General features: G+C 40.7%; 1 protein-coding gene across 3 annotated transcripts; it reads left to right on the forward strand.

Moving 5' to 3' along the window:
* The first annotated feature begins 151 nt into the window (after positions 1–151).
* MEIG1 (meiosis/spermiogenesis associated 1) lies at positions 152–8,881 on the forward strand. Of its 3 annotated transcripts, none has more exons than XM_074869318.1 (3): positions 152–216; positions 4,549–4,711; positions 6,737–8,881. In XM_074869318.1, the coding sequence occupies exons 2-3, from the start codon at positions 4,574–4,576 to the stop codon at positions 6,863–6,865; spliced, it is 267 nt and encodes an 88-aa protein (XP_074725419.1). In that variant the 5' UTR covers positions 152–216; positions 4,549–4,573; the 3' UTR covers positions 6,866–8,881. The 3 variants fall into 3 exon arrangements, with proteins under 3 accessions (XP_074725419.1, XP_074725420.1, XP_074725418.1); XM_074869319.1 differs by lacking the exon at positions 152–216 and adding an exon at positions 298–353; XM_074869317.1 differs by lacking the exon at positions 152–216 and adding an exon at positions 2,598–2,704.
* The last annotated feature ends 2,091 nt before the right edge of the window (positions 8,882–10,972 follow it).

Genomic DNA, 10,972 nt, shown 5'->3' on the forward strand with positions numbered 1-10,972 from the left:
GCCAATCGCGAGGCGGAACCGCCTCCTGCCAGCCTATCAGATGCGCGGCGGGAGAGGCGGGAACGGCTCCTTAAGGAGGCACCGGCGGCTGGTGCCTAGCAACAGCGCTCGGCGGCGGCCGCTGGCGCTGTGAGGGGAGACCGCCGCCATCGCGCTGCGGCGGCTCCGCGCCGCCCGACCTGGGAACAGTCCCCATTTTACGGCCCTCGTACCGAGGTGGGTCGTCTTAAGGGCTGGGCGGCCGGGCTGCGGCGATGGCGGTGGGAACAGGGTGGGGTGACGGTCACAGCGGTGACTCAGGCCAGGGCCTAGACATCTGCCCGCACGCCTTGGCAAATACAAGAAGCTCTCAGGTAAAGTCTGTGGAAGTCACTGGAAATCTCTTACTGACTCTTCTAGGACCCCAAACAGGTCCCGTGTATGCTGACTCGTGTTAAGTGATCTAGGAAGTGTGGCTATCTCCAGCCACTCTGGTCCAGCCGCTCTCCTGCCCGGAGACCTTGGGGTTTCTGCCTGGGCTGAGGGATGCAGCTGCTGCTTTTCCATTTGCAGGCTCAACCAGTAACAAGTTGAGTGTGTGTTACAGACATGGCTGGTCACACAAGCTGCCACAGATGAGGCGTTGCCCTCAACGGCACCTATATACAGGACTCGCATAAAACATAAACACAGATAAGTGCCTTTCCTCCTTTTGGCTGGCAGCGATAAGAGTTCACTAGTGCAGGCATACACGTACCACTCTGTAGGTTCACAAGCACAGCCTCTCTGTCTGCCCAGCACCCTGGCACAGATTCCAGGCCCCTTTGCCTGGTTCATAGATACCCTACTTGCCTGCTAGTCCAGCTTGATGCTCACTAGCAAACATGTACTCACACACTCATCCCGCATGCACTCCACATTCACAAGTTCCCTTGGGTGTACCAGCACGCCCCCACCCCTCGCATGCTTGATATCCTGGCCTGGACCAGAGGTCCCCCTATTCACCAGCTAGTCCAGCTTAAAGTTTGCTAGTGAGTATGGATATGCACCCCACAAATACCTGGAATGGGAAGATACAGACACCCCTCCTCCCCAGCAGCCAGCACCAGGCACACAGGCTGTCACCCACAGTCCTGCTCCAAGCGCTGGCACAGAGCCCCTCACTCATGCCAGCCCTCCCCCAGTAGCTGATTTTTCAGGACACGTACCATTCCTGCTCCAGTGGCTGGAAGTTAAAGATGTCCACTCGCTCCAGCAGCTGACATCAAAGGCCAGGGGCACCCAAACCCCTGGTCTGAATCCAGGAGCTGGCACCAGTTTTCACGCACACACACGGGTCTCACCAGTAGCTGGCACTTAGTCCTTGCAGCACACACACACACGGGACAGAGAGCAAGATTACACAGAGAGATAGTTAAGAAAAGATTTAATAAGAAGATATAAGAAGATAGGATAGACTGTGATGATCAGGCGCAGGGCTCAGCTGGGCAGTGTACTGACTGGCCGTGTTTTGCACACAAGCAGCCTCTTTTATACTCCTTTCTGTCTATTCCCAACTTTGTTCCTCCCTGCTCCCCTTCCCCTGCACATCCCTCATGGGTTTGCACAGCTCTATTCCTGCACCCCTCCGAGTCCGGGGTCCCCCTGGTTTACAGTCTTACCAGTGGCGCAGTCCAGGTTGATCTTTCTGGAAGTGGCGCCTATAGTTTCTTGACAGCACGTCAATTAGTGTGAGTGGTGAGGTTTGTTTCTTGTCATGGTCTCTATGTTTGTTTTGTCAGGTCTGTGTCTCTGTATATTTTCTTTCTGGTTTCCCCTTTTTCCTTTCGTTTCCCAACTGACAAGGTCCCCGATCAGATAACCTTGCTGGAACAAACATTCTCACACTCCCACATGCCCCCATCAATTAGTGTGACTGACCAAGTTTGGTTTTCATCACCTCATAATTTACTGGTCAGATTTGTGTCCCCATATGTTCTTGTTTTATGACTTCCTCCCTTTCTTGTTATCGCTTGTTGCATTGAAAAAGGTCCTTGACCACATGCCCTTAAAGGAGCAGATGTCTCCTCCCACATACCCTCACAACTTATATAGGCATATAACTACCATATGCAAGCCCAGGCTAGTGAGGATTCCATAGAAATTGTGCTATGGTTGACATTAAAAAAATGTTTTCCTAAAGCCAAAACAGAGGTATATGAAATCTTACTATTTTCCCTAAGAGCAGGCAAACATTGTTGTCTTAGAAAAGTCCACTTCACTGTTTAACAATTCACTTTAAATGAAAAATGTTCGTATTATGGTGAATCTTTTCTTGCCATTCTCTTGCATTCTTTCATTTGTCTGTATCTGTGGGCTGTCTTTTGTCTCTTCCCTGAATTGTCGGCTGTCTGGAGTACAGCTCGTCTCGTGCTCTTGTACAATGAAACCAGATCTATGCCTGGAACTCAGAAGCACTACAATAGACAAAGAGTACTATTTTTAAAGGGCTTAAATAGCAGACTAAAAATATCAGGATGGTGCCTTTATTATCTGAAGTAACCAACTGACACTTTAAATATATGACTTTTATGTATATTTTTTGAACAGGAATGCTTGTGGACTAGCCATCTGAATTAATGGTGACTCAGGAAGTGTCACAGATATCTAGATGTCTTGAAGAAACACGTACATTAGATGAATTCAGTACATCAATAAAGAAATACTTAACACTAGTAACACATAAGTTATCATAAGGCACTTAAATTCATTATAGTTTAGCATTTATTAAGATCTAATGTTATTTCTAATTATATTGACTGTCTAAAGTCCCAGATTGACAACAGTTCTCATCAAACATTGATGAGCATATACAGGGCATGAAAAATTCTGTAATGGCTACAAAAGAGCCCTTTGCAGCAAGGGAGGAAAAAAATGATGTTGAGATAGATATCTCAATGACTACACTAAATATTTAAAATAAGGATATATGTTTATCATGTTAATTTGTATTGGGCACCTCATAATTTGTGTGGGAAAAATACTTTTTTTTTTTTTTTAATAAATGATTGCCTTCAATTACAAAATGCTGCAGAGCCTGGTAAAAGAATGTTTGGGGTGCTGAACTGGAAGAAATAGTTTAGTGTTGCCAGAAATGAGCCCTTGTGCATATTTTTATTGATCTTAAAGTCTATGCAGTAAGAGATAAAAGGCCCTTTCTTTGTGTGCTAGTGGTTCTCATACAGTTAGATGACAGAGGTGCAGACTTCTGCTATTTCCACATTATGAAAAAAATAATTCTTGATATAATTTTCCCAAAGATTTGTATGCTGTGATTTTTTTCCCCTCCTTTTATGCCTAACTAAGGGCATCTGTGCATTTGATAAGATATCAGCATTCAACTTTTCAAGCTCTCATTTGATATTGGAACTCAGTAAGTAAAGAAATTTTACTCTGTGTGCAGGATTTGGAGGCAGCATACTACCCACAGGGAGTGAGACTGTGTTCATCCTCTCACTACAAAATCCAGAAGCATTTTCTTCTTTGAAGATACCTTCTTAATTATGAAACTGAAGCTTGGTGACATTACAAAACTAGGAAAGGACTAATTTCTCATCATATCTGCTAGACATGATAGTGTTCTGTGTGTTTTGCTTGCAGAAGCAACATAAATTTCTGTTTTAGTAGCAGAATAAGACACTCAAGAAAGCAAATACAGTGAAATTCAGATATAAGGTAGAAGTCAAATGACTCTTTTTTTTTAAAATATAGTTCAAATCCATCCCTAGTGAGTTTCCAGTGATTTCACAATATTTTTTATCGCTTATTTTATTTAATTTTTTTTTTTTTTTTTTTACAGTTTGAGTTTCATCTTGTCCCAGTTCTGCTGTGGTCAGGTTTAGCAGTTGATTAACCTATTTACTGTTTCTCAGCAGATTGAACAAATGGGGTTTGTGTGAGGAGGAAGTCAGTGGCAGACAATGCAGATTTTGATTGGGCAAAGGTAGAATAGGATGAATTTGGGTAGGTTGTGTGCCTTGTCTCCTTACCCAGTTTATTTCTTAAGACTTCTTTGCCATCTCCACTGTGCCCATGTGACTGGCAGTGCTCTTCTCCTTTCCCCTCCTCTCCCACCCTGAGTGTCTGCTGTTCTTCAGTAACAGCCCAGCTCTTCATTTGTTGGTTCCCAGTTTGGTGTCCCTTCAGTAGGAAGAAAGAAAAACCTGAAAAACTGCCTGCCCCAAAGGGATAGCCACTGTGAAGATGTGAAATTTAAAAAAAATACTGTTTGGGGTTTTTTTTAAATGCATCAATATGCACAAAGAAATTTTAGGTAGGTTGAGTCAAGATGTAGAGGTGTATATAGGAGTATAGGTGAGTTGGGTTTGTCTGAGATCAAGTAGCGCATTTAATTTGATTCCAACTGCTTATAAAGTTTTTCTTTTTCAACCTCGGACTTTGAGTGGAAGATAATATTGTACTGTCTGTAATTCCTCTATTTTTAGTTTTTGTTCTACCCATTTCTATATGTCCCTAACAAAATCGCTTGCTTCTGTCTTCTCTGTTTAATTTTTTAAAATCTAATTTCAGGAAAAAGTGTGAAGCTTCTGGAGCCATGGCTGAAGCTGACATCAACCCGAAATCTATGTATCATGCCAAAAAATGGTCAGATGATGTAGAGAACTTATACAGATTTCAGCAAGCTGGATACAGAGATGAGATCGAATATAAACAAGTAAAACAAGTTGACATGGTAAGATTTGGAACTCTTCAAGAGTTATTACTTCAATCTTCTGTCTTATGTTAAACAATTAAATAAAAATTGAAGTGCTGCTTATTTCCTTTCTTTTAGTCTAGTTTCTGATACAGCTGTTTTCTCCCAGATCTGACTTAAATTCTTGAGCTGTTATTAACTTTGTAAAATAACTTATTTCACGGAAGTGAAACAGAAACACTACCCAGCCTGTGGTTTTGTTCCTCCTCTTTTATATATTTAGAAGCATTATACATTTCTTTGCATAGATGTAGCTGCTACGTAAAAGAATAAATCAGGTTTGAGGAAAGGAATATATCAGAGTGAGTTCTCTGTGGAGTTTCCCCATTGCTCTGGCAACAGACCTGATGTGAAACTTGTGCCTTGTCCAGGGAGTCAGTCCTGTGTCATTGCTACCGACTTCAGTTTTACAGTCAAACTGCGTGGCGGCATAATCAGACTTTGTGCACACTCAGAACTTGGCTTCTACTGAAGATGTCCACAACAGAAATATTTGATGCCAGCTGTGGGGAGTTGTGACCCAGGCTTTTATCAACTGAGAACATCGCAGACTTGGTCCTCTGCTCACTACAGTTGGGGGCACATCAAATGAGCTAATGAATAATGGCCAAATAATCAGTGGGTACTTGAGATTCAAAATATCAGCCAAGAGGTTAATACAGCAAACAACATATTGTCTTTATTAGAGAACTGTAATTCATCTTCCAAAGCAGCATATATAGCATGAAAAATCCACTTTTAAAAGATCTTAACCTGCTGTGCACATAAGAAAGAGCAGAATGTTCCTAAGAAAGTCACACCTCAACCAGTTAACTCAAACCAAAACAAAACGTTGATGTGCATAGTAAGATGCAGTTTATTATTTTGTCATGTGCTTGGATACTGCTACAAAGGCTGTGGTGTAAATTCCTTTAACTGTGCAAAAGGAAATCCTGTAATTAGTGTGGTAGGATCAGTCTGTTTAAGATTTATGGCAGGACATAACCATAGACAATTAAACCCTGATAAAAGTTAAAGTAACACCACTTAGTGTAAAATGAGCGTGCATTCTGTTCAAACTTGCCAGGATCTGGCAGTGATTCTCTTTTGACGTACACATTTTGAAATGTCTTGTTTACTCCATATTATGTTTCCATAACGCAGATGCAATTATAGCATAGGTAGAATGAATATTAAGGCTGTTATGTTTAGACAGAGATTGCAAATAACTCAGCTGTATACCTTAAATAGTAAGTTAAGTGACGAAACTACCACTTCTGGGACTCTCCAATTAGAGAATGCTCTAGTTTGACGTCCTATTGTCAACCCTGCCTGGAGGAGAAATAAGATCCTTATTACCTGATTTTTAAGGTTCAGTTTGATCAGAAGTAGTCATAGGTGTTCAGGCTGCAGATAGCTACTAAAACCATAAAGCTGTTGTACGTTCAAGTGCTTGAGCTTTTAGTTTAAAGCTTCACACTGTGGAACACTGAAGAGCACCAGGGTGGTGCTGGTTTCCTGCAGGACTGACCCTGCTGTCTTTGAGACTATGATGCATATAGCTCACTTTATTTTTATGAAATTGCTAATGAAAATCACATTTTTCATGGTCAGAAGGATCCTGAAGAAACCTTTAAGTGTGTTTCGGTCTTAGAGAAGTGGAATCTTTCAGCCTCTCAGATTACTGAATAACTGAGTAGCATCAATGTTTTATTCCTAAATGAGGTATTTTAAAAGCTTTGACTAGTCCACTTTTTAAATTATTCTATCAGATATTCTTAGATCCTTATTTCTAGACTTTTCTGATCACATAATTCTTTATACTAGACCAGAAAACTGGTTTCTGACATCTTGTTCTTAATATTTTTTTTTTAAAGTTAAGCAAATTAATAGCAAAGCAGTGTTTAGATGCAAACAAGGTTTTCCCATGGAAGTATGCCCTGTATTCTTTGCAATATAATGCACAAACATAATTTAATGTGAGCATGTTCAGGTGAATGTATATCCTTTTTATTCTGTTCATAGGTAGAGTGTTGGCCAGAAACTGGATTTGTTAAGAAACTTCAGAGAAGGGACAATACGTTCTATTATTATGATAAGCAAAGAGAATGCGAAGACAAAGAAGTCCATAAAGTGAAAGTTTATGTGTATTAGTTTCGTTATTGTTCTATTTTGTTTGTACTTTTTCATAAATCTTTTTGTTAGAATCTGTAAGTAAATGAGATTGTGTAATCTGATTTACCTTAAGTCCTTAAGTATCGATGTCATTCTTGGATGGAAGGGGGAATACAGGAGATGTAGAGAAGCCTGGAACTGTAGACATAGGAATTTCATTTTTTTCCTGCTATAACCAAAAGTCTTATTATCCCTCATTTTCCTAGTTACAAATCTTTTGGCATAAAGATAAAAAGCTAGTAAATGAGCATCATATATTTGGTTTAACTGTGTGTAAAGTCCATTATAAGTCCAGGCATCAGTCTTTATTCAGAACAATATAATCTTGTTGACAGTGGCTAATTTCAGCCACAGTCTCTTGGTATAGCTAAGGGTTATGAGACTACAAAGGGCCAAAGTAAGGCCAAAATACTAACTAAAGTTCCACCGGAGAATAGCAAGAATAACCAGCAAAGGACTTAGTGAAGGACACTGAACAATCAAGTAGCAAGGACCAGTGCTGAGCTGCAGATTTAAAAACTGGTTATTGTGATAGAAACAGTCAGAGCAAAAATGTCTTTCTGAGCAATAGGTAAGGTAACCCCAAAGTATTTTTGTCAGATGCAAGTATTAATTACTTGAGGAGGAAGTATTAATTGACTGGGTAGCATATGCCTTTTTATGGAGGGGGAAAAAGAAGGCAGTGGATATACATATGGTAGGATGAAACTGCAGGGAGAACATGAAATCCATACAGTAATACTTAAGGTTAGGTAACTTACACAGATGATACGTGGGATTTCTGGGCAGAATTCATCTCGTCTAACTTCAAATGTCACATTGTCAACATCTACACCTGATCTTGTCATGTGGACACCCTTTGTTCTGAATAGAGAGGAGTTGGCTCTTCTGGGCACAATTCATTTCTTCTAAATGTAATATTTAATATTTGCTATGAACGTGTCGCTGTGACATCAGCTCTACAGAAGCTGTCTGTATGTGTCCTGCTCTGAGACACCCGGTAAACGTGAGGTACCATGCTTACCTTCACTCATTAGGGCATTTAAGTAAAATACTTTAAGATGCCAACACTCCAGATACGTGACCGGTAAAACAGATTATTTTTATGTAAACCCATACGTGTGCTCATGGTAGTGACAGAAAAATGTTATTAATCTCTCCTGTCTCTGGACTGTAAATCAAGGGGTAGCTAAACTAAGTTTTAGGCACGGATTAGCAGTGTACATTTGACCATCTGTCTTATGGATTTTCTTCCTTCATTTGAACCTAAGATGGTGGCCAACTCAAGATGTGAAACAGAGGACTCACAGCTGCAAGTCAAAAGAAGTAGTACGGGTGCAATATTCAAAAGATCTCTTTGAGAATAGGTGACGATGATCTAGTCACCTTATTTAGACTGCTTGGAAATTTTTCGCTTAAATTTGTATGAGCTCTGTTAGGGAAATGACTGAAAGGTACTCAGAAGCAACTGTGAAGCTTTTTTATTCCAGGAAGGTTTTAATGGCATATAAATAGTTACTGCAGTGACAGAAATAAAGCATTACTACAGTAAATTTCACTTCAGATTTTCATTATGATTTCTTTTTTTATTTGGTTTGCTCTGGATGTACTTTTTAAGAGATGACTTTTTGCATACTTTGCAATCAAATAGCAGGAACAGAACAATTATCACAATAACCCATCTATTTTGTCACTTTAAGATAGTCACTTTATTAATGTCATAGATTCCTAAAAATGTCCAGTGGACATGAAAAAAGCCTTTAAAAAATTCACAGGAATAGATGTGTTGTATAGCCAACACCAATTTATTGACAGAAATTACTGCTGTCAGCACACACAGAATAAGTGAGAATGTTTGGTACAGCCATTTTCTCAGTCTATAAAAAAGACATAGTTAGGCATTCAAGAACAGGAATTAAAACTGCGGGTAACTTTTTAGAGTTTAACTTTTTTTAAAGAAAGACTTTTAAAAATCAAAAAAAATGTAAAAGATTATTCTGGGCTTCCGTTATTTTATCTGACTACACCTCAATATTCTTGCAATATTGCTGTATGTTTTCTCTCTTGTATTATGTCTTAAAACCATGAGCGTGCATTTCATACGGCCCAGGGAGACTTCTTTAATTTCAAACAAGTAGCATGGGAATTCATGTTCCACTTCTGAAATGCTGATTTTGTGTGAGTTGGCAGATTCTTCTCACTATGAGAGAGTGAATTACCTAGATTTTATTACTCGCATTTTTCAGCATTATCAGTGTGCTAAAAGGTTGAATCTCACTGTAATATTAATGGGATGAAAAGGAAAGAGAAGCCTTGTTAATAGTGCTTTGCCTTTGTCAGCCCTAATGCTGTATTTGGGAGTTTGCTCACTTCATTAGAAAAACAGCAGGTTTTGTATTGGCAGTGACAGTTTCAGTTATAACTGTCCTTTGACATCCAAAGCCTTGGATGCTAGCCTTAAGGTTACTTAAAACCACTCTCTTTTTTTAAAGACCATAGCTGTGTAATGGCGTTAGCTGAAGGGGTTCCTGTCTTTAAAAAGAAAGAGGTACAGGGGTTCTTGCCTGAGTACAAGTTTGTGCTCACAAGATAACATTAATCTAGTATAAGGATGTTTGCTTGAGTTAATTCTTAGAATCATAGAGTGGTTTGTGTTGGAAGGGACCTTCAAAGATCACCTAGTCCAGCCCCCCTGCCATGGGCAGGGACACCTTCCACTAGACCGGGTTGCTCAAAGCCCCGTCCAACCTGGCCTTGAACACTCCCAGGGAGGGGGCAGCCACAGCTTCTCTGGGAAACCTGTGCCAGTGTCTCACCACCCTCACAGTAAAGAATTTCTTCCTTATATCTAATCTAAATCTGCCCTCTTTTAGTTTAAAACCATTATCCCTTGTTCTGTCTCTACATGCCCTGGTAAAATGTTTTTCCACCATCTTTCCTGTAGCCCCCTTTAAGTACTGGAAGGCCACTATAAGGTCTCCCTGAAGCCTTCTCTTCTCCAGGCTGAACAACCCCAACTCTCTCAGCCTGTCCTCACAGGGGAGGTGTTCCAGGCCCCTGATCATCTTTGTGGCCTCCTCTGGCCCCGCTCCAACAGGTCCATGGCTCTCCTGTGCTGGAGACCCCATAGTGGGACACAGCACTGCAGGGGGGATCTCATGAGAGCAGAGTAGAGGGGGAGGATCCCCTCCCTCGACCTGCTGGCCACACTGCTCTGATGCAGCCCAGGACACAGTTGGCTTTCTGGGCTGCGAGTACATGTTGCTGGCTCATGTCGAGCTTTTCATCCACCAATACCCTCAAGTCCTTCTCCGCAGGGCTGCTCTCAACCCCTTCATGCCCCAGCCTGTGTTGATACTGGGGATTGCCCTGACCCAGGTGCAGGATCTTGCACTTGGCCTTGTTGAACCTCATGAGGCTCCCAGAGACCCACTCCTCCAGCCTGTCAAAATTCTTCCTGAAGTGGATTTGGTATTCAGCTGTGTTTGTTGAGCATGAAGCTGATACTTGAGTAGTAACAAGTTTTCCTCTGCTACTGTTATGCTGAAAGCATCTCTTTCAGTCAAAAAAGCTGTCAAAAGAATTTAATGTGTTGGTATTTTCTCTAATTTGATAAATCTGTAACTGAAATGTCTTGTCTGTAACCTCATTTTTAAGCATGTTGAGAACTGTCACTAAGTTGTGAAAAAGTATCGGAAATAAGCAATGTGGGGAAGCTGTGCTTCATTTTAAGGGTGACACAACAGTTCATATCAATATAAATAACATTTTTTAACACCATTACAAAAACTTTTTTTACTGAACTTTAGTAACTTTAAAGACATAGAGATAAAATCACATTTCTCCATTTTATTGCCTAGAGATGAAAATACGTGTTATTTTGCTGATTTGAGTCTTAATAAAAAGTAATTCTGTGAAAATACTTTCCAAGGTACTTTTCTTATCTGTTGGTATTCCTCTTGTCAAGGAATATTGTAATACTTTCAGTGAGAATTTGCAGCAGCTCAGCAAGCGGATGATGCCAAGGCTCCCTGTTAGCAAGTGCTTACCAGCTGCCCAAGTCTGATGTACTAATTCACTTCATGG

The sequence above is a fragment of the Strix uralensis genome, chromosome 5 (assembly GCF_047716275.1).
Source record: "Strix uralensis isolate ZFMK-TIS-50842 chromosome 5, bStrUra1, whole genome shotgun sequence".
Classification (NCBI taxonomy): domain Eukaryota; kingdom Metazoa; phylum Chordata; class Aves; order Strigiformes; family Strigidae; genus Strix; species Strix uralensis.